Here is an 18,993-nt window from a genome sequence, read left to right as displayed (position 1 = left end):
CCACCAAACTGTTGGTAGGCTAAAACAGAATCCCATGGCTCCTGCTATTCCCAGTTCAATGGACTGGAAAAATAAAGAGCCAAAATGAATCAGCAGAAACAGAGGTCTGGTACCTAGGAATACACTGAGATAGTTAAGATCAAACACCTCTAACCTAAGCAAGCTAGTAAGTTCAAGACTGGAATTCACTGCCTGCTGCTCTTCACTGGGAGTTGCTAGTCCAACATCTTTGCTGGAACTGTCCACAAGCATAAGCTCAGGGACAGCTGAGATTGCTCCCTCCCCTGCAGTTTCAAATGTTTTAGAACGAACTGTAAGATATAAGACACTAAGGAGAATTACAAGGAGGTAAACTGGCAGCTCTGTCTACACTGATCTCCAGATTCACATATAATATAACCCAGAAGGGCAGAAAAGCATGAGAGTGAATGCGCCAATAGTCCATCTTAAGTCCAAGTACTGGCAGGTAACCAGTTAAACCATGGGTTTCTGCACAATGCTGATACTGACAATTTGAATAAGTGCCTACTCCTTCTACAAAGGGAGGTTTCAACCTCATTTTACATAGCACTTGAAGCTGATCTCAAAACCTGAGTATGAAAGTCACCTTAAGTTTATACAACAGCACTTTTAAAATGTGCAAGGTGTGAGCTACAGTTGTAAATCTCAATTACTGAAAAGCATCTATAAAACATGAAAGGGCATTTTGTCACAATTCCTTAATAGAAAGCCTGATCAGCTTGAGTAAGTACTAAGTGTGAGCCTCCTGTGATTTTTCCCATTGAAAAAAAGGACTGTATTTCAATTCCTTTATCCACTCCAATAGAAAACTTATGTCTTTTTCAACTTTGAAGTGTGCACCTTTTCCTTTCAGAGATAAGAGCAAGCCCTTCAGATGACAACTATCACAAATGCAAATTCTGACTGTAAAAGAATTCCATTATGACATTATAGATAAGCCTTGTGAAAGAACAACATAACCTCACAAAAAAAAGTTATGTACAACCGTGTCAATATCCTGTTGTGAACATATTAAAAAAAACTTCTGACAGTAGTTCTCTTTTACAGTGGTTTTTGAAGGATATTATATCATCCTTATTTGGGAAGACAGGAAGCTCCAGATAAAAGTCAGGGGAACCCATTTCAATGTTAGCTTTAGGTATAACTGTTTATTCTCAAGTAAGTTTTCTGCACTCACCCCTTCCTGAGTTAAGCTACGTAAGTCAGAGGGCATTGGGCAAAAACATCAGTGCTACTGACATTTGAGTCAGAAATGCAGCAGCTCAAGTTGTAGCAACTCAGGCATCAATCCAATTACATCCCTAATATGATTTTGCTTTTCCTTTCATTTAATCTGGGCATGTCTATATTTGAGGTTGCATACACCTCCCACTTTCACAAATCTGAAACTGTAGGAGAATTAGGAAGAGAAGCACCTAAGTAGGCTGACTACCTGCCAGCTTGTTTTAGCTACAACAGCAGCTGAAACAAGTACAGTTCAGTTCAGCCAACAGAATGCACATGTGAGTGAACACAGTCCCTCACTACTGTGTCTCACTGATATGAGCCTCAGCTAGTTAAGGAACCTTATCAGTACAATTTATTTCATTACTGAGTCATCCATCTGCAGCTCAAATTCCTCTGAAGTGTGAGTGCATTCAAACTAGGAAAGTGTTGGAAAGGAATGGATTAACTGCCTGAAATATCTTGAGGCAAGTAAATATGCCTATACTGGGCATGCCTGAAGAAATTCTGATAGTCTTTCACTGGAGAAGCTGCATTTATCAGGAGTTTAAAATTTCATTTGTCAGAGAATGCAAAATAAATCTCCATTTTTACAGAAAACCACAAAAGGCTACTTAGCAGCATTCTGACAGAAAAATGACTCTGTATTTTATATAATCCAGAACAGAACAAAGTTACCTGATTTGTGCCTAGCACCGTAAATTCTGTAACAAGAGGATTCAAGCAGCCTTAGCAATCAAACAGATCTACAGAAGCATCTGCCATTTGGTTTTGTTCCCGGTGGTGAACACCTTTTTTGTGGGTAAAGCACCTTCTCTTTCTGTATATTCTTGCTATTAATATTGCTGGTTTTATTGTGCTTGCCTTAGTCTTGTTTTGTGCTTTCAGTAAACTGTTAACCCATAAATTCTGCTTTTGTTCCTCCCTTACTTGTAGGGGTGGGGTAAGGTAGCTGATAGGGCAGAACTTATCACTCACTCCCAGCAAGCCAGAATAGGCGGTGGTTTTAACTTACAGGCAAATCACCAAGGTCTGATATTGATATAAAAATAGGCAGGTCTGGAACTCGAACACTTGGAGTGTATAAAGAAGGCCATGGCAGCCCACTGAAAATAGCAGTACTTCAAAGAAGGAGCACAGCAGCTAAAGACTCAATACAAACCCTCAAGTGCTTCTCTGACAGGCATGAATCCCCTCTCCTCGAAATTTTATAGGAATAATTTGCGGCTGTTGTAGAATATGAATATAAATAGGAGCATTTGAGAAATACTTTTCAACAAGAATTAGAAAGTTACTTCAAAAGTGTGATTAATAACTCAGTAGTTCCCAGCAGCAGTCTTTTAATATAAGGAAGATGAAGGAAAAGAAACTGTTTAATACAATTAGCTTTTAAAACGTAAAAAATTCTAGAGACCATGCTCACTTTTGTATTTAGTTGTTTTAAAAGATGATAAAAGGGGGGGAACTGAAAAGCCAGAAAAGATAATGAGAAACTGGTTCTAAGTATCTCAATTTGAACATCGGATGTTTCAAGGAAGCAGACCATAAGCTTTGCAGCGGCAAAACAAGATTGCTTTGCTTGGAGTGGGAATTCTGGCACAGAGATCCCATTTCTGAGAGTAAATCAGTTATTTTTAAGAGAAAGGGATCATTCTAAAGGTAAGGGAGACAGAAACATCCTTGGAAATCATGTGTAGCAATTTAGAGTGTGATGCACTCTTCCATGACCTTCAGAACATTTAAGTGTGGCATTCCCTGCTCTGTATTGTCAAGTTGCACAAAGAGATTCTTTTTCAGTAACAGAATTATAAAGATGCTTACTCAAAGAAGAAACGTGATTTTTAATGGTTCCAAGATGCTCATTGTAAAGCATTTCCTCCCCTGTTGCAAATTTGCACAATGTCATTACTAAAGGTTTCATAGTGAACTTGAATTTTCTTGGGATTTTTTCCCTTCAATAATGTACATACACTAAATTACTCTTAATTGTTTTGTTTGTTTCTTAAATATGAGTTGTAAAACCAATTCACCACATGCCTAGAAACTTTTGCAAGGAAACTGAGGAAGAAAGAAAAAAGGCATCTGTACCTGTTTCTTCCAGCCATGACGCCTTATATTTCCTTTGTTTGGTACTGAAAGCCAACCTTCAAGTCTTGATTCTGGTTTTAAAAAATGCATATTTAATAATTTTGTGTACTTATAATAATAAAGCAGAATAGCACAAAAGCAAACTACTACTAGAAAGGAAGATGTACTACATGCAGTAATGGGCAATTACTTATTCAGCAATGCAGAATAAAAAGCACAGCTAAATAAAATGAAGATATAAGCATTTAATTCATGCTTCATCACAAGCCAACATCTGATTACACAGTTACTGCACAATAAAAGTAAAGCTGTTTTCCTTGATGCCAACATCTAACACTGTATGTAAATAGTTTGCAAAGAGCCAGGCAGGAAAGACTTTGCTTTGAAAATATATTACAGTTTAAATTAGGAGATTTTCAATGTAAACATAATTTAACATTCAGAGGGGCTGTATGAAAATACTCAGCAGGAAGATGCAGGAAGTAAAATAAATCAGATCCACATTTTCCACAGGAAACAAAAAAAGGAGAGAGAGCACAAGAGCAAGCAAAGCTACATGGGTGTCCCATTACTCACAGAAGATAAGCATAGGAGATAATTAAATAAGGAATGCAGGAAGAATCAACTAGATATAAAGAATAAGAGACAAGTGTTTTACTCAAATTTTTAGTGAAAAATTATCCAAAGAGAAATGTAATACCCTATTTTCCCACAATTAAACTACTGAAATAATTTAGCATGATACAAAAAAGGGCCACAGGAAAATTTGCATTCTGCCTAATGTGGACTATTGATTTAGAAAGCCCTTCCAGCTAACTGAGAGTGGTTTCTAAAATTTAAAATTATGAAGAAAGGTAATAGTAGCACTGAAAACTTCAAAAACGTTAAGTTAAAATTTTCTCCACAACTATTTATGTCCTGAGGAGCTCCTGGTTCCTTTTGTCCTTCAGGACTTACTCTATGTGAGGTATATCCCAGCAAGTTCTGAAATGCATTCAAATGTATGAAAGCTACTGTCCATATGCTTAACTATATAGAATTACAATGGAACTGACAGCCTAGCAAGGCGTTACAATTAGGTATGTAAAAGCCTTTCCCACATCAGCCTTACAGCAGACAACATTCAGAAATGGACTATACTTAGGAATACAGAATAATTTCCCATCATTTCTCCATAGAGAATGGCTTCAAAATCATGGAGGACCACTGAACTACTGATATCATCTGGAATAAAAGCCCATTAGCAGAACTCATTCCTGTAGGAAAACTTCCCAGAAAAGTGAAGGAAATTTGTACCTCCCTGCCTTCTCACATCCACATAAGAACTGTGGAGTCTTGGAGGGTAAGGGTCCCCACACCCCCGAACCCTACCTCCTCTGCTATCCCAGACTCTCTCCAATTATTGATATTCAGTAGCTTTGGAAAAGAAAACCCATTTCCTCCATGTCTACAGGCCTCACAGATATGTTTATCTTGTTTTCAATACTTTGATTAATTTTTACATTAAGAGAAGATTCTTCCACTTTTCGAAATTATAGAAACATCCTAAAACTTAGGTTTTCATTGCAAAAAAAGTGAATTGCTAATAAAAAACAAAGTATGGGAAACTATCATTCAAAAGGAATATAGGAAGGATGACTTGTTAAAAAAAAAGAAAAAAGCTCCTTGTGGCATATGAAAACCTGGAAAGATCCAATGATGATGAATTTTAAAAGATGCTTATAGGGACAGTATAAGTTTTTCTAGGTTTCCTTCTACTTCAGCATATTCTGAAAACAATTTCAATAGAAGTAGGAAGTAAATGAGGTATTTCAAATGAATCCATTGACATTCTTTTCTGTCTACTACAAATCTATTTTAGGGAGCAAATTCTATTTTAATGAGAGACTATTTCTGAGCTGTGAATAACATCTTGCAGTTGAAAGTAACAGTTTCTGACCATCTTTTCAACAAAGCTAAAATTTGTCTGGAACCAAATGTACTCTTGAAAGGGTAGATGAGCTCTTTCATTCCAACCTCACCACAAAGGTTCCTCTCAAGTAATATTTATAGTGCATTTTCATTTCTCTTGACAGACTTAGCATAACTGCAAATGCTCATCTGGCCATTTCACAAATATTTGATCCAGAAGACTAATATTTATGAGTGTTCTGATTAAGTAATTAAGAAAACATGGGCTATCTAGACTAAAAAAAGGAATCTTCCATTCCTGCCTTTAAAAATAGGCTCAAAAGTATTGCCTCAAAGTATTGCCTTCCCTGTATTTTGGAAAGAATACCAGAATTGATACCTCATATTTGCAATCCAGAAAGTCTAAGATAGGCCTCAAAAATATCTGATAGTTAGCTGGATCTGAATAGGATATGAAGAAAGAATTCCATAAAGGCTTCAGATCTTGTAGTTATCTCTGAATATATTTTAAATGTAGATCTGCATTCCAAACATCTTCATGGCTAGTATCCAGACTACCAAGATTCATAGGGAATCAGTACAATAAGAGTGCTAACAGTAAGACTTCAATAAAATCACACAAGACAACCATTACTGTACTGCTTTACAAGACTTTTTGCTGTTCTGGAGCTAAGTAATGTGGGTGCTTTCAGGAACAGCAGAGCATCTCTTTCCAATGCTCAAGAATTCCTACTCCTAAGAGTCTTCCACAGCAACCAAAAACCTGGAGATACTATCTTGCTAATTCCTTCCATTCTTCCAATTTGAATTTTTCCTTCTGCAGACTGTCCTACTATAATTTCATGTGGATTTCACTCAGGATTTCTGACTGGATCTTGCTTTGGGGTTTATTCAGGTTTATTCAGGCTGCTTCAGGAAGTCCTATCGGAGTCCAATAAAACTGCTGGCTTAAATGCTCCAAGCATTTCCCTCCTATCTTTGTGCAAAACATGACAACATATGCTGTAAAATATGTGCTGCAGTTAAACCTGTAGGGCAGCTCAGTTGCCTAAATGATCTTGCCAATCAGATGAAAAGAAGCAATTCACAACAGGTTAAGCGCCCTGTAACAATCAGGAGAAAAAAAACCTCAGGTTCCTGATTATGTTCTGTCTTGGCAAAAAAGAAATCTGTTTACAATCATGAAAGTATCAAGACTCCCTAAGTCCAGCCAGGAGGAAGAGGCATTCCAAAGGCATAATTTAAAAGCATATACTTCAGTTGTTTCAGCAAGGACTCTGTTAACACTGGGGACACCAACTGAGATATGAGCAGCTATCTGAATCAATAATCAGGAGTCAGAGTTACAAAACATGCCTAGAATTGAATACAAGGCAAAACCTTCATCCACACAATGATCTCTGTCATATAAGTGAGCAAGAACCTGAGAACAGCCCAGACTGTGTAAAGGGGCCAATCCCCACCTTGGGAGAGTGTAAGTTGTCCTAGCAGCTACCAGAATTTGAGGGAATATTTAGGCCAATGGCAGACAGAAAACACCTCCAAGAGAAATGCAGCTGTAAAGTGTGTTACCATGTGATTTCTCTGGGTCTATTTCTACATAGATAATTTTTTTTCTTACAATTTTATGAGTATAAAAATTTTTCTCAAATAAACCAAAGACTGCCCCTTGCCAGAATCATGATCATGGAATCATTCTTTTATACATACTTGTATTATTTTATATCTTTTTTTTCCCCGGTGATGTTTTTATTTTGACAGGAAAACAAATAAATCATACTATAACTACTTATTATAAAATTCAACAATTTAGTTGCTAAATCTTTTTTTAAGTGTCTTTGCCTTTAGGACAGGTGCACCAGCTATTGACTACTCATCACTTCCAGCCCTTAAAAACAAGATGCTATTCAAGGTGCTCTGAAGGAATGGCCATGTTTGGGCTGTGGGAGTGATGGGAACTTGGCACACAGTTGAAGACAATCAACATCATACAACAAAACTGCAGCAAATGAGCTGCTGTAATATCTCACCTTCTGGTTTGTACACTAATTACTTGGTTTGCAGAAAAAAACATATGTGCTGGATAATTTCCTCCTTCTGTGCCATGGGCTATTTCTATTCTGAAGTCTGGCTGGGTTCTTTGTCATCTTTATAATGCTACTGCACTCCTTTTTTGCCCTCTGCTTAGCTCTTTGACAAGTGTGTGAAATTTGACTACGCTAATGTCACTTAATCTCCTTTAATTACCAAATTGCTTCTTATTCAGATCCTGATCAACCCAGAAACTCAGTTAAAAAAAAAAAAAGCAGCACGTAGGGACATGATCTAAATCTAGGTAAGTCCTAATAATATGTATTAGAGGTCCTACCTGTATCAAACCAGCAGGACAACTGCAGAAAAAAATCAGAGGCATGTGTAGAAAAAAGGGCAAAAAAGAGAAGAGAAATGAAAAGCTAGCAAAAAAGAAATAGTTGAGGGCTAACAAGTAGACACCTCACCCAAGAACAGCAGAACTTCCAGTAACTTTCATGTTCTAATTAGCAATGGGAATTACCAGCTGACTTGAAAAGATCTTGTACAGACTGAAATTTCTGCCCAAAAATGGAAGCAACAGATTATGCAGCCAAAAGCCTGACTGCACACATCTCCAGAGGTAAAACTGAAAATAACCTTCCTTATTGAGGCAGACAAAGAAAGAGCTTTTTCCTACAGTCCATCCAAGATCCGGGACACAATGGGGTCATACTGACACACTACTGCCCTTAAGGAAAAAATAGGGAAGGTATGGCTGGATGGAAGCATTCGTGTTTTCCATGTAATACACAACAGCCATCAAATGAAAATGGCTGAGAAGGGAAGTGAGGAAGTTCAAAACTACTCTTTTGAGTAGAATAAATTTGGTCTGTTTTGTTGTAGGAAAAAACCCTAAAGCTCTCAATTGGAAAAGAGTTCAGAAATTTTCTACTAAAATTAAGAACTACAGTCTTCTTCAATTACGAGACACTTAAAAACAATAAGGCTTGATTCCAATTTGTAATTTGAGGGGAGAAAAAATCCACTTTAATAAGAAAAACCTCTCTGATTTCCTTTTTATCCCTGTTAAATGGAATACACTGAATATGAGTATCTATGAGGAAAATTCCTGAGAAGTACTGCTACTTCAGAAATACCAGAAGGAATTCCTAGCAGGTGACAGCTAAGAAAAAAAAAATGTTCCTTAACCAATCTAATAATTCTAAGAATTTCCAATGGAGTTTCCCTTGAGGATGTTGTCAACAGACAAAATCTTTACAAGATGGCAATTTACAGATCAAATTCCAGAATGCAAAAGGCTTCTTGAGCAAAATGGAAGTTGCAGAGGAAAATACTATACCACTATACCATTACCTGAACAAAAATCTATTTGAAAATTAAATTCATTACAGCATTAACTAAAAATAAAAATCTAAAAATACACTAGGGGAAGATAGGAAACATAAGCAGACACAGAAAGGAGTAACTACATCAAAACATGTACTAAGACTGATAACCTACCTGAAATTTCAATCACTCTAAGACTCCTGGAAAAACTCTAGAATGTAGCAATTTGAGCAGCATGAAGTGCATTAAGAGGAAAAGACATATCTAAAATTATTCTATTTACTTTTATCTGACTACTCATCCACTGAAGTCATAAAATACCCAAAATAGTATTCTGGTTTTGTATGTCTAAAACTATTTTTCTACAATGAAACTCAGACTTATCAAAAATATATTGAAAAATTCACAATGAATTCTAAAAATTACTTAACCATACAGAGAAAAGATATACTTAGCTATGATGCATGGAAATTGTCAAGCACACCTGATTACACTAAATTTTTTTCCTGTATTGAGAGATATAGAAGTGGATATCATGTGGAAGTCCTAACTGATTACACCTTTCAAACTCTGGGGAAGGGGAGAGGTAAATAATTACCCAGTCTAGCTGTGGGTCTCAAAGTACAGTGCCTGGTACTGATACATGGAAATGGCTGGCTATGCTGTATTACATGTTCTTATTTTAATCTGCTAAATCAAAGCACCATACAAACATAAATTTACATGGAAATTCCCTCAATTATTTTTCACATCAGTGATTATTGTCAGCTGTCACAGAGGTGATACATGACTAAGAAGAGATAAGATCAAGACAATTTTGCATTCAAGATATAAAACAAAATCATGATGCTGCAGATGTGTTGGCCCTGTCTTCTATTCACGAAATACTGCACATTGTATTCACTGTATTTGAAACACAAGACATGTAAAGATACTCCTTCCTCAAAAGTGCATATAAACAATGCTAATACCAAGCCATAAAGTGGGATGTATGATGTGAGAAAAAATTAAGTCTTAACTATAAGCAACTAAGGTATGAAATAAAAACAAACAAACAAACAAACAAAGGAAGTGGAGATGTGATACAGAATTAGACAGCCAGAAGACTTTAAGAAGCAATAACAAGTAATTGTTTGAAACAATACCTTCCAGAACTATGTGTATGTAACGCAGCTGAGTAGTTCAAATCTGCTTTTCTCATACCTGAAAGATTTCCATCTGTTTCATCTGTTGGAAGACTGGCAACACTGGTAGAATCCATGCCTTGCTGGAGGTCCATGATTTTCCTTCTTAGTTGTTCTATGTCACTCTCTTTACTATCCAGCTGCATCTGGAGCTCATTCCTGTATGTAGATTCTTCTGCTAGTTGCTGTATTTATATACACACACATAGTTACTGTGTTACCAAAAACATGGCAGCCAAGTATTTTGAAAACAAAACTCATATCTATATCTACACCTATATCTATATATATACATACACATATACACACATATATATGTGTATATATATATTCCACAGTATGATAAAAAATTAAATTATTTTACCGCTTGCATTTCATTTAGCTCCTTTTGGTATTTCACAACCATCTGATTGAATTTCTCTTTTTCTTGATTAAGTTCTAATTGAAGCTTTCGGTTTTCCTTCTCCTTCTTCCTCAAATCTTGCATGTTAGCTTTCTTTCTGTCTATTTTAAAATCTTTCCGATTCATTATCTCAGCCAGTTTGTTGACAGCCTGTTAAGAAAAAGGAGAACCAGTAACAAAAATTACATATGCAGCATGTTTCATAAAAAACTTCTCAGTTCCTCTAAAAAAAAAAATCCCTTCACCAACACAAATGGCCCTTACTCACAACTGAAGTAATACTGAGAAGTATACAGCATCAAAACTTATTCTTTCAAATGTAAATTTAACAACCCATATTGTAAATCATGGTTAATAGAAACTTGATTTCAAAGGAACTAAGATTTAGTTCACAAAAGCAAAAAACCTGAAATACTTCTATTAATGCAAAGTAATAATTGCTATTAAATTGCATAAAAAGTTGTACCTGTGTCTTCAGAGTTCTTTCAGTGTTTATGCTCTTCTCATACTGCATTCTAATATTACTGATTTCCTCCTCTTTTTTCATTTTGTAATCTGTTAAAATAATAATCAATTTTGAGGTATTTTAGTACAAGGTAATTATTTTTAAACTTAATTACGTCTTTAAGTGCTATTTTTTTTCCATTCTGTTTTCCTATTGTTTCCCTTTTTGAGCAAAATACAATTTGCAAAGACAAAGATTACCAGTTTAACACTACTGCAATGACAGAAAATGACCAGAAGGATATATCAGAAAGGCAAAAAGATGAAATACTAAAGCCAACATCAAGCCCCAAATAATATGGAAGATAAATAGCAATGTTTTCTTCCACTTCCCATTTCTTCACATATATTTCAAATTCAGGCATGCTTCAGACCAGATCAATTAAAACTCCAAACATGACATACCTTCCTCTTGTTTCTTAAATTTTTCACTGATTTCTGTATTTTCCTTTGTTATTAAATCAACATCTTTGGTTAAAGTGTTATTTGTTTCTTCCAGCTACATGAAAAGAAACACATTTTAGAATAAAGAATTTGACATAAATTCTAAAAATATCTGTATTACTATTATTTTAATTCTACTATTATTTTAATTACCCTTAATTCTATAACAACCATTTACTTAGAACACCTTCTGCCTATAAGAACTTGTAAAAAATGCTATTATTCTTGTGCTGTTTTGATTACTAGAAGGCTCAAAATACACCTGTCCCAAAAAAAAAAAATTATCACTGCAGAACTGACAACTCTGTCAAACGCTGTCATATAGAATCAAAAATCAACTTAAGCAAAGTTAGATTGTCAGTTATGGAACATGGCAATTTTAATTTGTTGTACTTTGGAAAAACTAATATATAGAGGCCTGATACTGTGAATCCAGACAGAAAAGTAGCTGACAATTGCTAGAACTCCAGCATTAAATCTAGAGTAGATACAAGGCATTTACTGCTAATCATGAAAATCTGCATATTTATGCAATTTACTGCATAAATCATAAAAATCAGGATTAAAAAAAAAACTAAATTTGGGCTAAGACAAAACAGACATAGGTAAATATGAACAGAGCTTGCAAAAAAAAAGAAACAAGTTTGAAAGGAAAACCACAACTTTGAATATGTAACCATATTCACTGCCACAGACAAGATCACTTAACAAATATATATGAAAAAAAAAACATAACTGTATTCCTAAATAAAGGTTTTGTTTGCAGCCTATACAAATAATTGTCTATGAAGCTGTCTGATAAAACTATCAGAAACTTGAAACCAAAAATATATTGGCCAGAAGGTATTCCTTTGATGCCACAGACATAGTCTTCTAAATGCTGCTTAAGAAATAGTGATATTCTGAAAATCTCAGGCTTAAAAAAGCAAATTCATGAAATAAAGACTATTTGCACTATCTTTGCAAAGAGATGCAATATCCATGGTAGTATTAACAGAAAGCTTTCAGCAACTGAGCCAAGCTTAATTACACCTGGAACTTTACACCCCCAGGATTTTTAAGAAAATATGTACAGCTGATGCTAAATGGGAAAAAACAACAATAAAATATCTATGCGACATATTTGAGACCTCTCAGTTAAAGACATTTATCAAGCTCATACTAACATCCAAAAGCTATGCTATAAAGTGTCTTCAAAAATTACATTTTGGGGCTTGGGTTGTGAAACTTGAGACTCTCAAGTGGCCTTTTTTTTAAATACTAAGTTACTTTGCAATAAGAGTCTCTAATACAAAGCTCCACAAATTTACAAGATTTAAATAATACACTTGGCAATGACAAGAAGTAAATACAAAAGGCTTAATAACTGAATTATAGACATTCACTTGATTTTCATTCTGGCTTCATCTCAGATTAATGAACTTTTTTTAGGGAGGCCAAATAATAAAATGTAAAGGTTCCAAGTGAGCCCAAAACTTAAGATACTTAATTAGTTATCACTTATGATCACAACAGGACTTCATTAATTAAAACCATGAATTTTGGTTTCTGGCCGGAAGAGATGTATACGGGTATAACAGTTAATTTACCCTTCTTATGATGATGTCCTTATCAGTCAATTCTTGTCTGTGCCTTGATGCAGCTTTTTTACTCTCCTGATTCAGCTCATAATACTGCTCTTCAGCGAGTGCCCGTGCCAACCGCTCCGACTCGGCTTTGGTTTCAGCTAAATCCAACTGGGTAGCGAGTGTTTCTCTGTAAAAAGGACATTAAGATTTCCTTTTCCTACGTAAAACATTCCAAGTTTTCAGGAAAACTATCAAACCCAAATTATACCACTCAGCTAATGGTCATTATCTTAGTTTCTTAAGAAAAGCAAGAGTTACAAAACTGCATTCTGTACACTTGTATCTTTTGATGGTCCACACAAGCTACAGCAGCAAGCTTACTGTGATTTTTATTAACATTTCAATCATCCATGAAACACCAAGATGTATTCTCCTGCTTTTGAGGAACAGAAAATAAAACTAAATTATATGTACAGAGTAGTCCATCAAAAGATACTTAACCCACATTTGCCAATTATCACAATTCCCTTAGGTATACCCAAGTGAGAAATGTTTAGGATAACCATAAGATTGCAGAGAATAGTGAGGGAATAGAATACAAAGCATCTATAAAAAGAAGTAAGAAAAGAAATAAATAACCCCAAGAAGAATGAGGGAAGTCTTGCCCACCTTCTCCTCCCTCCTCATTTCTTTATGTTGGTTACTACTCGTGAACAACTTTGCAGAGGCACATACATTTCCTTCCAACACCATATTTATTAGCACATCTTTTCTTTCTCCCTTTCTTAGCCAAACTGCTATACAAAATGAACATGGTACATAACCTCTGCCCTTCAGACTGCTTTCCAATGTTGATGCTCAAGCAGAACAAGAGACACAGACTTTAGAAGAAACTGTACTTCATGCGTAAGGCTACAGTCTCCTTCTTCAAAACATGAAATAAATTAAGAAATTGGAAAAACAAGTTTAAATTTTTTTTCTTATTTGATAGCTTAGAAAATAGTCCATCACAATTAATGGTTGTTAATATTAGCTAGTTTAGCTGGAATCAGAAGTATACTAAATTTCAAAGACTTCGTTACCTTTTTCTCAAATTATTTTACTGACTATAGAAATATATTAAGTAATTATCAGCAAATTTTAAAAGCTGGTGAGATGATAACCACAAATTCAAATGTTTTTCAAAATTTTTGAATCTTACTAAATTTTCAGAGAAGTCTTTGTTGTTCTTCATATTCAAATATGAATAACCATATTTGGTTTTGTGAGTCAGTATAGGTAACATTCTATATATTTGCCATGGAACACTTTTGAGGCCTTTCTCTAAAGGAATTGAAGCATCTCAGATCTGATTCAAAGTATACATGAGTGAGACAGTATTACAAGTAAAAACTTAGGTGTATGTGCGAAACATAATGGGCATACTTTTCATTTTGCAACTCCTGCATTTTCCTTTGCGTTTCTTTATTCCTTTCATCAATTTCCTCTTTCAGTTCCTTAACCTGAGTTTTGTAAAGTGTCTGTAAAAGAAAGCATAAAAAAAGTCATTATTCAAATTCCATACTGAAATTCCTCCTTGTTTTCAGACTACTTAGTTTGAACTTGTCAAACCCCAACACATGCCAATACTGTCATTAGTGAAATTTCCTCCTTCCTTCCTCTCCCAGATGCTTCTTTAAAGTTTCTGTTGGGTAGGGAACTGATATGACCAAATTAGTTTTCAATTTTCTAGTGCGTTTTCCTGCATAGCCGCATAAATACAGGTGCTGCAAAAGAGACACAGCAACACAGGTCTGTGACACAGCAGCACAGGTCTCCCAGACACAACAGGCCAAAACTGCATCTTGAAGCATCACTTGTCTCAAAATGTTCATCCAACAAGCCTAACACCATTCTGTGCTTTCACCTGTTGCATTCTCTCTGTGTCCATGTACCTTTTCTCTTAGAATTTAAAGGTTTTTTCTGTACAAACTTAATAAGCGATTCAGCTGAGGTCTGATTAATGTAAATTACTTACTGCTGTGAATTACTTCTGGGTTTTATTACTGTATTGTTGTTATTACCATCACCTGTAATTCTGAAAGCTAAAATTTGATCTTCTACAGTAAACTACTTTTGCTAAATATTCAGACTAAATTATGAATGTCTTATTTAAATTACAAATTAGTGAAAAAAGAAGAAACTGAGAAACACAATGCTCTGCATCTTCTTATTAGCAGTTATGTCATGGAGAAATGCAGAAAAAGCCCTTGTAACAGATAATGAAATGATAATCATATGCAGCTGAGTAAACAAAAATTTTATTGCCTCTCCCAGGAAAAACCAAATTTAAAAGTATTTCCCAAAGTGAAATGAGTCTGTCCATATTCACAAAAGCATCTGAACATTTCAGGTGTTACAGGTGAAGTTCAGGTGTTACTGTTTCTTTTCAGAGAGACAAAACTGATCAGACTACATCTATGAAATACACATTTTGGCTATCTGGAGTACCCAGTAAGGTTCTTCAGAGATTCAGGTGCAGAGAAGGTAGCTTTTTAGAACAAGGAATACATGCAGAATGCTACTGAGTCTATGGTTCTCAAATGTGTGTATGGTAGACCAATACCATGAGCTATTTTCCAGTGAGTTTGGAGATCTTCAACTCTCTACAAAGTCCGCAATTGTATCAGAAAAATATCTCTTTTCCAACCTCAGGATAGGAACAATTCTGATGACTAATTTAGGTAAGAGTTACTCAATGTAATGTCAGTTTTGACAAGTAACAAACCAACATTTTAGATACACCACCTAATGTTCTCTAATATTTTGTTCCTTGTTTGTATTTCAAGCAGGATTTTCTGCATTGCTGATTTATGTGAAGCTGTTACTTACATTAAAACAATTTTAGTTCCAACTATTTACTGTTAAATGATTTTATGTCAAAATTCCTTACACACAATTCCTTAGAAGTCTTACCGAAAAATACTGCTCAGCTTCAAGCTGATCCTGAAGCTCACGCATCTGACCTTCATTTCCTCTGTACTGTCTTTGGAGGAATTAAAAAAAAAAGGGAAACATTTAAAAAGTCAGCTACTAACAAAAGACAAAGTCAATTTCTAACCAGGACAGCACTCTACAATGATCTTCTACTTGCATACATATTACTTCACCAAGAGCAACAGTTTGCTGTATCCTGGAATTCTGATTTAATACAGTTCTTATTCCAAAACAATGATCCTTTCAATATGCAATTCAGAAGCCAAGAAGTACTCTAAATGGACAAACAGTAAGCCAGCTGAAAGAATATATGATAGAAGTCTAATTAATGAAAAATGTCTTCATTTTAAGATAAAGAAACATTAAGAGAATTAATCAGGCAATGAAAAGGAAACAATTGACTCCCATGTACTACAAGTCCCATATGATTTAGTAAGTAGCATCAGAGTTAATCCATAAAAAATTAATTCAAATAAAAGAGGAATATATACATATACATATATATATATATATATATATATATATATATATATATATATATACACACACATGCATGTGTGTGTGTGTGCCTTAACATAGAATGGTGAGCCAAGAACTGTTCTGAATTGTAGCTCATAACAAAAATATTCCAACACTGAAGGCTACATAGAAATCATAACATGTAGTTACATAGGAATCATAACATGCAGCTAAAAATACTCTTCCAGTTTAGGAAAAAATGCCTGGGCTCCAGAGAACTTTATTCACTAGCAGAACAGGCAAAATAGTACATGTATAATTAAGTAACTTTTTCCATTTTACTTCAGGTTTTTACTTACTTTGCAAGTTGAGCCAACTCAAACTCCAGTAATCTCTTTGCTTCCAACAAGGTATTGATTTCCTGTTTCAGCTGCTTCTCAGAACCCTTCAAGTTATCAGCTTCAAAAGCTTGTGCCTTTAATTCATTCTGTGCCATTATTCGCTTATTCGTCTCTTGTTCTAGCTTAAGTGTCAGATTCCTTACCTAAATGAGAAATATTTCAATTTAGGAGCCTTTGCTAAATAACCAATCGCATGTGGCTGAAGAGGTTTCACATATGGATTATTTTATATTAAACACCACTGACTAGATGCTACACTGTGAACCATATGTCAAAGTATTCCTGAATCTCCAAACACTTCAGAGTAATAATCTCACACAAAGCTGCTGCCTTTAGAACCTATGGCTATGATGCTGCAGGATGATCAAGTTTTCCCATTTTTAGTTTATTTCAAAGTCCCTGATTTAACTCATCTGAAAGACAACAAGTGAAGGAACCTAAATTGTCTGCAAATTTCTCCATGGATTTCAGATCTGAAAATACTCTCACCCTAGAAAAAAAAATGCAGCTTATCAAGTACATAAAAACTAAGTTACATGAGTTGTGACCCCTAAGAAAGGTGTTATAAACTTCATTCCCACTGTCCTGTAAAGAAAAAGTAAGGATGAAGCTATTATTCTTAGTACCTAGTTTTCACACTTAATATTCTAATTGCATTTCCTTGAACAAAAGGAAAGAATGCAAACTAGGTAACACAAACTCAGACATGTAAATCATCAATCAGACTGCACAACCAAATTCACAAGCAAATTTTTTCTTTAGAAAAAGAGAAAACACAAAAAAAGTGTTATATTGATTTGAAGTTCAAATATGGAAGACATGCTAGAGTTATGAAACAAGAAGAAATTACCTAAACCTACTTTGGCCAACAACTATCCTCAATTCTACTGAGAGTTGTATTATATAAAGAGCTCAGTATAAGTTAATTTAATTTTCTATTTCTCAGTTCAAATCTAATTTCTTATTTATATAGAAAATTGTTAGTGATGAACCTTTTACTTACTTCATCTTCCAGTCTCTCCTTTTGCTGAAGAAGATGTTCCAGTTTCTGCTGAGATTGCTTCAGGTCAAAGTCCAACATGGAACACTGTTTTTCAGCTTGAACTATTCGATTTTCTGCCTTTTCTCTTGCTGCCCGTTCTTCCCTTATCTTTTTTTCCATTTCTAAAAAAGATTAAGGAAAGAAAAATAACAAAAATTATTACATAGCATCTGCAAGCATACTTTCGTAAATACAGTCATAAATATCCCAATATTTTTCAGACATTTTTGTTCAGCTATCTAAGCTTTTCTGCTGTTTGATTAAAGAAAAAAAGATCCTGGCATTATTACAGGGAACACTAAAAAATAAAAATAATTCCAATCTGCATTCCAAGCACTGGAATATTATCATGACAACTGAAAGATAAATACTGAAAGAAAACAAAGCACAAATTCTTGAAGTAATCATTCTGCATAAGGCAAAGTTTCACTTGCATGAATGAATAGTAGCAAAAGAAAAAAATGCTACCATTATTGTTAACTCTAAAAGCCACATTTAGGTACTGATGACGTTCACAGGAAAACCTGACATATAAAATCAAGACACACCTTTGATTCATGGATATACATCTATAAAAGAATCTTCTCACTTCACTTCAGACAAGCCTAATACAAGACTGGTATTTTTAATGCAGTTACACATGAATGAATGCTCTAAGACATCTCTCTTGATAATGTATTCTTTCCATTCTGTTTAGCATTAGACAGAATTTCAAGATTCAATAGCATTTTAGAAGCCAAGGAAGGCTTTCAAGTAAGGTATGCAAAACATTAAAAAATAATACAATTTTTATTAAATTGCGTGTTAGGGAAAATAATTTAAAATCCGTAATTTTCATGTTTTAGGATTTTAATACACATTTTCTTTATAGAAGGGATCAAGCACTTGTGGCAAGAGCACTATGGTGTAACACAAGGTATATCGAAATATCATAATCAGAACATGTTTTATTACATATTTACCTGAAACGTGCAGGAAACACTTACCACACATCGCAACTGATCTTGCCTCCTCTATTGACTGGTGCTTGTCAGTTAACCGTGCTTTTGTCACTTTGTGCTCGTTCACTTCCTGCTCTAACCGATCTTGTAAGGATTTCAGCTTGTAGTTCAAATCTATCTCTAAATTATTTTTTTCCTAAAGATAAGGAAAAAGTGATCAGATTTCTATAATACCTGAGGAATCACATTTTTATTCCCTTTTTTATTATTAAATTTATGTTATCAAAAGATTATCAGTGTTATTTCCCACGCTTAGCAAAGAGCAGTAACAGACCAAAAACTGTACTCAGTGCTCTGGAAAAAATTTCATTAACTTTTTTTCAGTAGTCTACAAATTTGCAAGAAAATGGAAACTTCTCCATTTGTATAATCAGTAGTCACCTAAACTGGAAACAAACAACTAACGA

General features: G+C 34.7%; 1 protein-coding gene across 3 annotated transcripts in view; it reads right to left on the bottom strand.

The window, feature by feature from the left end:
* The window catches only part of ROCK1 (Rho associated coiled-coil containing protein kinase 1), an 82,731-nt gene that overhangs the window by 8,613 nt on the left and 55,125 nt on the right, over positions 1 to 18,993 (bottom strand). For 2 of the 3 annotated variants that reach the window (XM_084218124.1, XM_084218125.1), the window contains exons 18-28: positions 18,572 to 18,722; positions 17,547 to 17,707; positions 16,502 to 16,686; positions 15,663 to 15,732; positions 14,133 to 14,227; positions 12,729 to 12,894; positions 11,101 to 11,194; positions 10,658 to 10,746; positions 10,153 to 10,341; positions 9,808 to 9,973; positions 3,334 to 3,404 (exon numbers count right to left, since the gene is read on the bottom strand). In XM_084218124.1, coding sequence (XP_084074250.1) covers positions 3,334 to 3,404; positions 9,808 to 9,973; positions 10,153 to 10,341; positions 10,658 to 10,746; positions 11,101 to 11,194; positions 12,729 to 12,894; positions 14,133 to 14,227; positions 15,663 to 15,732; positions 16,502 to 16,686; positions 17,547 to 17,707; positions 18,572 to 18,722 — 1,437 coding nt within the window. Of the gene's footprint in view, positions 1 to 3,333; positions 3,405 to 3,909; positions 3,959 to 9,807; positions 9,974 to 10,152; positions 10,342 to 10,657; positions 10,747 to 11,100; positions 11,195 to 12,728; positions 12,895 to 14,132; positions 14,228 to 15,662; positions 15,733 to 16,501; positions 16,687 to 17,546; positions 17,708 to 18,571; positions 18,723 to 18,993 lie in introns of all 3 variants that reach the window. The other variant, XR_014616613.1, reaches the window with a different exon arrangement.

The sequence above is a fragment of the Fringilla coelebs genome (genome assembly GCF_963513975.1).
Source record: "Fringilla coelebs genome assembly, chromosome: 1".
NCBI lineage: Eukaryota > Metazoa > Chordata > Aves > Passeriformes > Fringillidae > Fringilla > Fringilla coelebs.
This window is presented reverse-complemented; position numbering and strand designations above follow the sequence as displayed.